Raw genomic sequence first — 13,138 nt, 5'->3', positions numbered from 1 at the left:
AATTCGGAGCTTTCTGGACAACGGACCCTATGCCTGTATTTGTACTGGAAAGACCTCAATGCAACGTCCTTCTATGTTTTACAAACAGGGTTACGGCAGAAGGCTTAGAACAGATCCTGAACTACATAGGGAGAGTTAACTTTTCTGCATATTTAGGCCTTTGGTCAGCAATGAAACAGTCAAGGCAGCACCCTGGGCTCCAATAAAGCTTTCAGTGGTTTAAAGAGCACATTTTCCTTGCAGGCCACTCCCCACCATACCGAAATATCCCAACAATGCAGGGAAGATCAGCACTTTCAGCATTAAGGGGGGCCTTTATTTACTTAGCCAGGGCTAAAATTCATGTGGTAGGATCTCTTTGTGCATGAAAGTTCAGTCAGGAAAAAGGATATTTTAGCTTTTACAATAGATTAGGCTGATACACAGCTGCAGAGATCTTACCCATACCTTTAATCTCAACAGATCCCCAATACACAATTAAGAATAACCATGAAAAGTGAAACCATTTGAACAATTAACAAACAGCAACAGTATGTAAGTATTGCTATGTGTTCTAAAAAGCAGAATGAGTAGTAACAAGCAGTAGTACTATGCTCCTAGTAAAAATAGCAATAGTGTCTGTACAACGACAACTGTCTCTACAGTACTTTATTCTCAAAGCAATGATTTCCCAGGCAATACAAGGGGCAATGCTCTTGCATTTGTTGGCAACTGGGCAGAATGACTTGATCATGTGCAATCCTGGCATATTTCAGGTCAGCCACCTACCATTACAAAGCCGCTTTTCTATAACCTCCATCTTACAATTGTTACAATTGGAGTTAAAGGTGGCCATAGACGTAAAGATTTTTAAAAGAGCTTTTCATTATCGTAAGATCAAGCTTACCCTGAAATAATAATTTAAAGGAGAAGTAAAGCTACAGAAGCAGTTTATTGCAATAGATTAGCCACAATAGTGCAAGCTATAGCACTACATTTATTCTGCAGAATGCTTTACTATACCTGAGTAAACAGCTCTAGAAGATCTTTCTGTTTAGAATAGCAGCTGCCATATTAGCTTGATGTGACATCACTTCCTGCCTGAGTCTCTCCCTGCCCACTCTGAGCTCTGGACTCAGATTATAGCAGGGAGGAGGGGGCGAGGGAAGCAAAATGAGCATGCTCAAGACCCTAGCCCTGGAGGTTTAAGCTGAAAGAAGGAAGTCTGATACAGAAGCCCATGTTTACACAATAGAAGGAAAGAAAGGCAGTGTTTCTTTTGACAGATGACACTACTTCGAGGGTTTACTGGTGTATTTGTATAGACCTTTCTGATAAAGCTTACTTAATTTTAGCATTTCCTTCTACTTTAAATCATTACTGTCCAACTTCTGTGGTACCGAAGGCTGTAATTTGTCTGGCCTATGTGGTGGAGGGACGATTATAGAAGCCAGTGTTGACTCCCTGTTTTCAAACCACACCCATGTTACCACAAGACCATGTCCACATTAATAGTGGTAGCACACCAGAAAACCAAATGGTTGGTGCTCAGTGCTGGGATATCACCCCTACCAGGCTCACGTCCCACAGGCAGAGTAAAGAAACCACATGGGAGCATAGGGCAGGCAGAGTATGGCACAAACAGGGAGCATAGGGCAGGCAGAGTATGGCACAAACAGGGAGCATAGGGCAGGCAGAGTATGGCACACACAGGGTACATAGGGCAGGCAGAGTATGGCACAAACAGGGAGCATAGGGCAGGTAGAGTATGGCACACACAGGGTACATAGGGCAGGCAGAATATGGCACAAACAGGGAGCATAGGGCAGGCAGAGTATGGCACAAACAGGGAGCATAGGGCAGACAGAGTATGGCACACACAGGGTACATAGGGCAGGCAGAGTATGGCACAAATAGGGAGCATAGGGCAGGCAGAGTATGGCACAAACAGGGAGCATAGGGCAGGCAGAGTATGGCACACACAGGGAGCATAGGGCAGGCAGAGTATGGCACACACAGGGAGCATAGGGCAGGCAGAATAGAGAAGGAGACAAGGAAACCTGTAAGGACCACTCTAAGATGAACAGTTCACCCTGTATTACTGTACATACAGTGACAAAATGTTGGTGACCCTCCAGCAGTTCACAGAGGTATGAACAGGTGAACAATGTAGGCATTTTCAGACTGGGCCTGAGATGTGATCAATACAGGACTACAAACAATGATAAACACCAGCATGCATACTGTCAGAAGGACAGTTTTAGTTCCATTCCAGAACTGTCCTTCTGATGCACAAATGATCCACAAAAAACAAAGCAATCTGTGATTACCCCTGTTTGTTTATGAAGAAAAAAATCAGATGAAGGGAGAAAAAGCCACAGCTTGCAGGTGATGTTGGACACGGCTATATTTGTGGCAGTTTATTTTATGAAGATGCCTGGAATGTTATTAATAGTTAATTGGATCTGGTCAAATCAACTTTCTGGAATTGTGCCACCCTTCCCTCAAATAAAAGCTGCACCCTATGCAGGTGCCTCTGCTGCCTGCCCCTGGTCCCTTCACTGAGGGGCAATACCAGTCATGGGTAAAATGGTAGGTTTTTTTTCTACTCTGGAAAGGCGTATAAAGATAACCCAAAACAGTCAAAAAGCATTTGTTACAGACTATTACTCTTAAAATAAAAAGGTACACAATAAATATATATATATATATATATATATATATATATATATATATATATATATATATATATATATATATATATATGGTTCTAAAAAATAGTGGTGAGCACAACTTTCCCTTGTTTGTTATAGTTATACAGGAGCAGTGACCAGCTCCATGTTGTAGCTCCCACCCTTCCCAGCTATAGTCAGGTGATCCCACTGGTGTCTAATAAAAGGGCAGCCAAGTTTGGGAGTTTTACTTTGAAAGCAGCTAGTAAGTTGCAGGTAAAACGTATTCGTCCCTTTTATAAAATGTATAATTAAACCATAGAATTCTTAATGAATCAGATGAAAATTGAGCATAGGACTGGCCAGATATGGGATGACTTTGACGTAGTTGGCCAGCTTAAATATATTGCAATATATGGACAAACAATCCCTGTGTTGTTTAAAGGGTAAGGCATTTTTTAGTAGCAGTATGCACAAAATGTCTCTGTCTTAAATATAGTGATAATGGGTTGAGGGCAGAGGACCTCTTGTAGTTGACTATATGTATTTTGTGGTCACAGCCTCATTGCAACCCCGCCTAATGGTTTTAAAAATTAGTGGTGAGCACAACATTCCCTTGATATATATATATATATATATATATATATATATATATATATATATATATATATATATATATATATATATATATATATATATATATATATATATATATATATATATATATATATATATATATATATATATATATATACATACACACACACATACACACACACACACACTTTATGGTGGATGTTGGACCTCCCACAATGACCTACAGGATCAACATTTCCTTTTTTCATTATTTACATCAAAACTGCCTTCAGGAAAAACAAGTGAATAAAATGCTTACGGCTGACAGAGTTTCACCAGGTCTTGGTCTGTGGTGCTAGGATGAAGCCCTCTGATGTACAGGTTGGTTTTGCTTAACTGTTCCCCTCCTCCACCACCTCCTCCTTCTCCACCACCACTGCTGTTACTGGGGCTGGGAGGAGCCATGTGCTGCGCTGCCGAAACATAGGTCTGCTGGGAGAGCAAATAAGAAATGTATTAAAGGAGATGCTATGCAACATTCATCATGTTATTCATTTGTTTCATATAATACACAAAAGCCATACAGAACCTTTTTGATTATATTTGTCAAATTGTGCTTGGTGATGGGACCTTTGTCACAGGATGCTTTCAAGCTGCATTATAAGACTTAATAAAACCCTTAAATCAAACTTTGGATATTAGAAGTCACTTTGGATCCGTACAAAATCAATCCTGTCTGCAGTTTCACTCCTTTACACATTCATGCAGTCCTCTTTTGACTTCTAATAACCTTTATAAGGGTTGTTCACCTTCCAAACACTTTTTTCAGTTCAGTTTTCAGATTGTTCACCATAAACAAAGATTTTAAAGTTTAAAGGAGAAGGAAAGGTTAAAACTAAGTAAGCTTGATCAGAAAGGTCTACGTAAATATACCAGTAAACCCTCAAAGTAATGCTGCTCTGAGTCTTCTGTGAAAAGAAACCCAGCATTTCTTTCCTTCAATTGTGTACACATGGGCTTCTATATCAGACTTCCTGTTTTCAGCTGAAACGTCCTTGCCCTGGGCATGAGCATGCTCAGTTTGCTCCCCCCCCCTTCTCTACTGTAATCTGAGCCCAGAGCTATAAGTGAGCAGGGAGAGACTCAGGCAGGAAGTGATATCACGTAAAGCTAATATGGCAGCTGCTATCCGAAACAAAGAGAGAGCTTCTAGAGCTTTTTCATTTTACAGAATAAATATAGTGTTATACAGTTATTGCTTGCACTATTGCAGCTAATCTATTGGCAATAAAATGCCTCAGTAGCTTTCCTTCTCCTTTAATGTCCCTGTCTCTAGTGTTTCAGTCTGGCAGCTCAGTGATCCAGGTGCAGACTCTGAACTGTTACAATTTGTCCCATTTAGTTGATACAATTAGTTGATACATTCCTCAGCAGCATCTGTGGGAATATCAGCAACTATTATAACAATTCTAACAGCAGCCTTTAATGAAACTCAGGGATTCTGCTCAGCAGGGACAAACATAACAAATGTATCCAATAAATGTATCAATCTAACCCCCCCACCTCCCCCACAAGAGCAGCTTTATAAGGTGAAAAATTAAACGTTACACTTCAATATTAGAAAAAAGGTCACAAATGGAATATAGAAAGTAATTGGAAAAATGCATTTTCTTCCGGTGAACAATCTGAAACCAACTGAACTGAAAAAAGTGTTTAAGTTTATAATGGGGGGAACTATGATTATTTCCACATTCAGCTGCAAAGAGCTTGTTCATAACAAATGACAGCTGCCACTGCTAAGGCAAATAAAAGACCTTTCTGAACTGCTTATCCTAACAGAATGAATGGCCCGGTCACTGACTTCAGGTATATTTACTTAGTGCATAGGAGGAAAGAACGCCAAGTATTTATTATGGCAGGTTTTCCTTTTCATAAAGACATATCCTATTATAGCATATTATTTTCTTTTCAAAACATGCGTTGTTAAAATGTAAATAAACACAGTGCAAGCACTAAATCCACCAAAAAGCATAAGCATCGAACATTAGTGAGAAAAAGTGGGTTTACTTATACATTAAAAGAGACCTAAACCCGAAAAATGAATATGGCTAAAAATGCCATATTCAATATACTGAACTTACTGCACCAGCCTTAAAGGGTGGTCTTCATTATTTATTTTATATAGTTTTTTAATGATTTGCCTTTTTCTTCTGACTCTTTCCAGCTTTCAAATGAGGGTCACTAACCCCACCTAAAAACAAACACTATGTTAGCTACACATTTATTGTTATTGCTACTTTTATTACTCGTCTTTCTATTCAGGCCTCTCCTATTCATATTCCAGTCTCTTATTCAAATCAATGCCTGGTAATTTGGAACCTAGCAACCACATTGCTGAAATTGCAAACTGAAGAGCTGCTGAATAAAAAGCTAAATAACTCAAGCCACAAATAAAAAATGAAAACCAATTGCAAATCGTCTCAGAAGATCACTCCTTACATCATACTAAAAGTTAACTCAAAGGTGAACAATCCTTTAAATTTCAGCTTCTCAATAGCAGCAATGATCCAGGACTTCAAACTTGTCACAGGGGGTCACCATCTTGGAAAGTGTCTGTGACACTCACATGCTCAGTGGGCTCTGAGCAGCTGTTGAGAAGCTAAACTTACGGGTTGTCACAAATTATCAAGCAGAAAATGAGGTTGGCCTGTAATATAAGATGATGCTACAGGGCTGATTATTAAATTCTGATGCTCGTTGCACTGGTGTCTGTGCTGCCATGTAGTTATTATCTGTATTAATTACTAATCAGCCTTAAATTGAGACATGTATATTCTATATGTATTGTATATTTTGAGTCGGTCCCTAAGCTCAGTAAGTGAAAGCAGCACAGAGCATGTGCAGTGAATCAGCAGAAAAGAAGATGGGGAGCTACTGGGGCATCTTCAAGGACACAGATCTTTACTGCTAAAGGGCTGTGGTTGCCTTGGGCTGATGCAGAAGCCCAAAACATAATGTACAACATTTCTAGCCTAATTCTTTAGCTAAGCTTTAGTTAGGCTCTTTTAAAGGCAATGGCACACATGCCATTTTTGTCACCCAGAGAAACAACCCTAAATTTCTTTCCACCTGCAGAAATATGATTCGCCAGTTGGAATACATTGGCGTCGCTTCTGCTTTACAAAGCAGCCCGATGTTGCCTCACACTGAGCTGGATTAAGACAGAATGGGGCCCATAAAAAAAAAATGTTTATCCCGTGAATGGTGAATGTTATGTGTTCCTGCATTTTAAGTTATGGGGTTTTTTTATCCAGTAAACACCATTTTTACAGGAAAACCCTGATTTTATGTTGCCACGGATATTAGTTTTTGTCTTAGCTGTCCTCTTGAAATCATAAAATCACAGTTTGACTGAAATTATTTTAATAAAAGGATCAGTGTAACAGCAACTCCAAATGTATCCACCCTATCCATTTGTTGCCCTCCCATCTCAGCATGCAACATGTATGTTCTGTGATGACCTACAAACGCTGTATGTACCAGTACATAAGGTTGGTTCAACATGCTTGGTGTGTCATCACTACAGCCCCTTAACTTTGCATTCAAAGAAATTCAGTACCCAGATGATGTGTAGGCAGAACTAGAACTAGAACATAGAAATGTTTGCAAATCGGTGCCTAACGAGTCAACAAAGCCATTATACTCAGAGACAGGACCAAGCCATTGCACTGAAGCATTCATACATTATTGACAGTCTCTTCCACTAACAGCCACTAAAGCACAATGGTGGTTATATCAAGGTACCAGAATGCATTCTCATTTTTCAAAACATGTCTGAATGTGCCCCTCAATAAAATAAACATCCTCCGCACATCTTGTCTGTAACTGTAAATACATGAATAGGTGTTTGGTTTCCGAGTGAATGAATGCCTGCTCTTGTGTGATCTGTCTCTGTTTTACTTCCAAGTCAGTGTCCACATTTGTCTGTCTTGTCTTTTTTCTCCTCTGTTAATGCCAGTACCACTGTCAGTCTGTTTGGCCTTCCTTAGGGAACATCCACAGTCACTACTTATACAGGGAAAATTATACGGAGAGAGGGAATCTCTCAAGGACACCAAAGTGCCAAAGGCATGGTCTTCCAGAAGTTGTGAAGGATAGTTCTCAGCATTCTCAGCACCACAGACATATTGTTCACAGAATGAAAGATTAGTATTAAGGGAATGATGATAAAACTGAAGCACTAATAAAAGAATTGAATAACTCTCTTGCAGACTTAAAGAAAAACTATACCATCCAAACAATGTAGGTCTCTATAAAAAGATATTGAATAAAACAGCTTATATGTAAAACCCTGCTTCATGTAAATAAACTATTTTAATAATAATAATAATAATATACTTTTATAGTAGTCTGTGCCATTGGGTAATCCTAAATAGAAAACTGCCATTTTTAAAAAAAATAAGGGCCGCCTCCTGGGATTGTAGGATTCGCGGTGCACACAAACCATACATGTTAGGTCACATGAGCCAATTAATTTTTTACCAGTTTGGTGAGATTCTTTAATATGCCACTTTATTTGATAGAATCTGTTGCTTAAATATTCATTTCAGGCTATAGTTTTTTTATCTACTAGTTGAGTTCTATCGAGGTCAGATTTTTATCAGAACAGTAACTTGAAGAAAGTAAAAATATAGTACCCCGCAATTCTCAACGTCTATTCAAAATGTATCCAATTGGATAGTTAATTAAAGAGCACAGAGCATGTAAAGACCTTTTTACACCTAGCATTCCTATAAGAGACTCAAGTACTCAAGCCCAATGTCATTGCCATTCCAGTATAAGCAGTGTAGAGCTATGGTTTCTGCCAATCAGCAGACAAGTACAGAAAATCCCATAAGCCTTGTGTTCTAACAGGTTCTGAAAACGTTTACATATACTGTATATAAATAACTGGCAGAGTGGGAAAATGAGGGTAAGGTTTCAAAATATTTAAAGGGGAACTATCATGAAAATTAAAATTTAAGATAAGCTTCATCATAATAAAGTAAATTTGCTCTTTTAAGGGGAACTATCGCAAAAATGAAAATGTAAATTCGCTTCAGCATACTGAAAAAAAAGAAACTTTCTAAATATAATCAATTAAAAATTCTGCATTGTTTTTGAAATAATCAAGTTTGATTATTTCCGAAACGGTACAGATTGTATTTAGAAAGTTTTCTTTTTTACAGTCTGCTGCGATTTTACATTTTCATTTTTGCGATAGTTCCCCTTAAAAGAGCAAATATAAACCAAAAATTCCCTTAGCCAAGCCTCATGAACAGAACATGCTTAGAGTGTTATTTGCCTGTTTAAACTTTTTATTTCACAAGTTTAAGTTCGTACATGATCCCGGCATACAGGCATAAGGAGCTTTGTGCCCACCTACCTGATAGCTCTTATGGAATATGTAGGTGCCAAGGGCTCCTCGCATGTGCCAAGAGAGGTTATCAACAAGCCATCCAGTGATCCACACATAACAAGCAAAGCTTAAAACTGACTGGTTAAAATAAAACATTAAAATAAAATAAATGCGCAAGTGCAATTCTTAAATGATCTTAACAGAGGATACCCACAATCCTACAAGCCAAACCTTCAAAGTCCAAGCAAAAGCACTGAGGGGGAAATGTAATAAAATTAGCAAAGAGCAAAAATTTGCAAATAAAAATTCGCCTGTTGCAATGTTATAATGTTCGTAAGACTTTTATTGCATTACGAATCATAATTGGGCATTGCGAACTTTTAATGCCTGCTCTGGACTGTTGTTAATATTTGTTAAAAAAATGGTTTTCGATTTGCAAAATTTTATTACATACACTGCGAACGTTCGCAAAAGCAATTTGGTCACAAACTTTGAGAGGATGTCATTGAGGTATTTGATCAGTCAAAATTAGAGCAAACATGGTCGCTAACGTTTTCAAATGTGTTTGAGAGCGTTTTCTGCACTTGTGAAACATAACATTCCCCCATGAGTTTTTAGAGCTCCGGTATGGGGGGGAGGGGCTATTATTCATAATGCTTGGGACCTGGAGTTGACTGGATAAGAGTTTTTTCTGTAATTTGGATCACCAAACCTTTATCCTACTTAAAAAATTGAATATGCAATATGGATTCATGCAGCAAGCAGTAACTAACAGTATGGTAGCCTAGTATAAACATTAAAAAAAAACACTATAATTGAGAGTAATTACAAACACAGAAAGGCTTTATCTGAATAATGGAGACCTGAATAAATAAAGGTTAAGGTTTAGGAGAGTCAATATTGTGAAGCAAGACCCAGCTATAATGCCGTCAATGACATAGAGCCAAAAGAAAAGTAAAAAAGTCTAACGTCAGCCTGGGTGCGTGTTACAAAAGGTATGTGAGGATCTCTTTACATTCCTCAGCACTCCCTCCTTATCATCATACTAGAAAATTTGCTAAGTGAAGCAGATCTTGGCAGAGCATACAGAAACAAAGAGGATAGAGTGTTTAAAGTAAAATGATTACTTAAATACAATTTATTTAAAGTGATACGCACACGTTCCTATAAAAATCATAGGAACGTGTCCATATCTAGGAATATTTTCCAAATATTTTCAACTAAAAGTCCCCCAAAGCCGCCCCAGCCCTGTGAACCTTCGTTAACCCAACCCTCCGACACAGCTAACTGATCTACCGAATTGCTTCAGTGATGCTGGGTTGGGGGCGGAGTGATCCTTCCATAGGCTAATTACAAATGAAAACAGGACTGCAGCTTATGGAAGGATTGCTCCGCCCCCAACAGACGGAGATTATGAGCCTGGCATCCCATCAGTAGAAACATTAAAAAAAAATCAGAGGGTGCTCCCAAACTCGAATCAGTGTGTCTCTGCTGCCTTATGGCATTCTCTCCTCTTTAAAGTGTAGATATAGCCCGAGAATTTATATTGATGAAGTTTTATTGGCATGCTTTGAGGCAGGTTATGCGAAAACTTAGGAGTCGCATGGATCAAAATATATTGGGATTGATAGTATTGATAGATTCTGTCATGATTTGATGATGTCGTTTTTATTTCTAAATTACACTGTTTACACTGCAAATAATTCACTCTACAAGATAAAATTTCATTCCTGAACCAGGAAGTGTATTTTTTTAGTTGTAATATTGTTGTGTAGGCAGACATCTCAGGTCATTTTGCCTGGTCGTGCGCTTTCAGAAAGAGCCAGCACTTTAGGATGGAACTGCTTTCTGGCAGGCTATTGTTTCTGCTACTCAATGTAACTGAATGTGTCGCAGTGGGACCTGGATTTCATTATTGGCTGTTCTTAGATCTACCAGGGAGCTGTTATCTTGTGTTAGGGAGCTGCTATCTGGTTACATTACCATTGTTCTGTTGTTAGGCTGCTGGTGGGGGTGGGAGGGGTGATATCACTTCAACTAGCAGTACAGCAGTAAAGAGTGACTGAAGTTTGTCAGAGCACAAGTCACATGACTAGAGGCAGCTGGGTGAACTGACAATATGTATAGCCCCATGTCAGATTTAAAAAAAATATATAAATCCATTTCTCTTTTGAGAAATGGATTTCAGTGCAGAATTCTGCTGGAGCAGCACTTTTAACTGATGCATTTTGAAAAAAGCATTTTTCCCCTTGACAGTATCCCTTTAAGGCCAATGTAGTTATCACTAGCCTTATATAATAGCTGGGTAACCATTCCAAGGATATCTACATATATTTCTATCCTTCTCTAAGGGGAAATAATTCCTTTCTCAGGGCAACCAATGTTCTGTGCACACAAGAATTTCATACTTAGCCATCTATTTAAAGGTCATCTAAAGCCTAAAGGCAAGGTGTGTTTGTGCTAGACCTAATGTAGAATAGGCAGAATACAGAAACATAATATCCTATCCCTTTAAACAGCCCATACTGGCAGATTGGAGTGACATTTTTTCAGGCTATCCTGTGATGATAAGCAAATTGCATATGACGTGTATTATTATTTGAGAATCACATCACAGTATATCCACAGTACATGCATCAACAGATGAGGATAGGCACCCCAGTATCTTTTTGCTTTCTGCAGTTCTGATTATTCTGCCAACCTGAACAAACAAAACAAGTGAAGGTGTCCATGCATGCTTAGGGGCTCTTGCACTGTACATCAGCTGGATACCGCAGAGGACCAGCTTACATTACAGAACAACCTCGTTTTCTACTTGATAATTTGCAACAACCTCCTAAGCTTAGCTTTTCAACAGCTTCTCAGAGCCCACTGAGCATGTGAGTGTCACAGACACTTTCCAAGATGGTGACTCCCTGTGACAATTTGTAAGTCCTGGATCATTGCTGCTATTGACAAGCCGACACTTTAGGCTGTTGTAATAAGTTCAGTATATAAATTACGCTATATTTTTTTTTTAATTTTTAGGGTTTAGTTCCCCCTTAACAGATAATAGGGGGAAATCTAATAATCCACGCATTAAATTAGCTGTTGTCTGCTGCATGATCCCTTGCTAATACCATCCTGCCTCCATTTCAGAGGCTTTTTGGACCCTACTAGAAGCACACACAGCACATGCCTTCCTTTGTATCATATAAGGCACTTATGCAAAAATCCATGAAAGTGTTTTTCCAGTACAATGGAAGAAATGAAGGTCTTAGTCTGATGAGTGTTACATTGCCTGTGTGGAGAAACGAAAATCACTGGCACACACAGGTAAATGCTGGCAGGGTTGCCTGTGTGCACATAAATAACAGGGAAAACACTAATTCAGCACGCATGTACATCACCGATGTATACACAGCTTGAGAATAAACTGTTTGCAGAGCAGGGAGGAGGCAGATAGAGGGGACAAGCACTGAGAGTCCTTGATGGTTGGTTAGTGCATAATCCTATTATGAGAACTAGAGGCTCGTTCCCAGTAATTGCTTCCTCTATTGGACTTGGTGGGAGTAATGAACCCAAACAGCAATAAAGAACATATGTAGCTGTAAATATTTTAGGGCTTTTTTGGCACGTTAGCTGACAAACATTACAGCGAGTATTTGCATTGCAGAAATACAAAATGGATCATGATAATAGGCTAAAGGGGAAAAACATGCTGATGCAAACAGCAACAAGGAGATACAGATATGAAAGAGGAACCTTCTTCTGCTCCCTCCTCGGTTATTGCTGAACTACAATTCCCACCAACAGCTAAAGCAGTTCTAGTTCTAACACAGTTACGGGGCCAAGAGAAATTTACAAATGATCTCATAGATAAATTTGTGGCTCACTGACAACAGTGGGGTACAGTCAGAGAGCAGACAAAATATTCCTTTTGAAACAGGCTGGGATATGATACATTCCATGTGGGACAGCCAAACAACAAGTTGCATGTAGAACAGCAAAAAAAAGGGGGTTCTAATACCTTCTCAAATTCCCAGGTTTTGTCCTGTACACAAGCCACTCCAAGATGGCTGCTCACTAGCACTATTTCCCATTCATCTCCTCAAGGGGAAACAAGTGTGATGAAAAGAAAAAGCCCTTCTGGGACCGTATCACTGACAGTACTTAGCTGATCACGTTAGTACAGTGTTCCTTCCATGACCCTTACAAGAGAAAAACTCCAGTTCCCCCAGCTGCAGAGCACAATAGGTGTTTGCCCTTTGTTGTCTCTGAGGAAGGCACCCAATTTCCAGATGAAAGGCACACACCTAAGTGCACAATGCAGTTTCACTCTCAGTGTACATGTCAGAAAACACACACCTAGTGCAATAAAACAATCTTCCCTTCACTGCATCACTGGAGCACCCATCAATATTCTGTCGACAAAAGTTCAATATTCAAAGGGACATTCTACTCACCAATAATAGTTTCTCATGACTCAATTATTGTATAGTGGAACAGGCACTCCCTTTACATATGTGATAAA

At 39.0% G+C, this 13,138-nt stretch overlaps 1 protein-coding gene across 9 annotated transcripts in view; it reads right to left on the bottom strand.

Moving 5' to 3' along the window:
• rbms2.S (RNA binding motif single stranded interacting protein 2 S homeolog) overlaps nucleotides 1-13,138 on the bottom strand; it is a 71,837-nt gene that overhangs the window by 28,611 nt on the left and 30,088 nt on the right. For 7 of the 9 annotated variants that reach the window (XM_018250045.2, XM_018250044.2, XM_018250047.2 and 4 more), the window contains exon 2: nucleotides 3,547-3,719. In XM_018250045.2, coding sequence (XP_018105534.1) covers nucleotides 3,547-3,719 — 173 coding nt within the window. The remainder of the gene's footprint in view (nucleotides 1-3,546; nucleotides 3,720-13,138) is intronic. The other 2 variants (XM_018250046.2, XM_018250040.2) reach the window with 1 other exon arrangement.

Source organism: Xenopus laevis, chromosome 2S (assembly GCF_017654675.1).
Source record: "Xenopus laevis strain J_2021 chromosome 2S, Xenopus_laevis_v10.1, whole genome shotgun sequence".
Lineage (NCBI taxonomy): Eukaryota > Metazoa > Chordata > Amphibia > Anura > Pipidae > Xenopus > Xenopus laevis.
The sequence above is the reverse complement of the archived record's forward strand: the minus strand, read 5'-3'. Positions and strand labels throughout refer to the sequence as shown.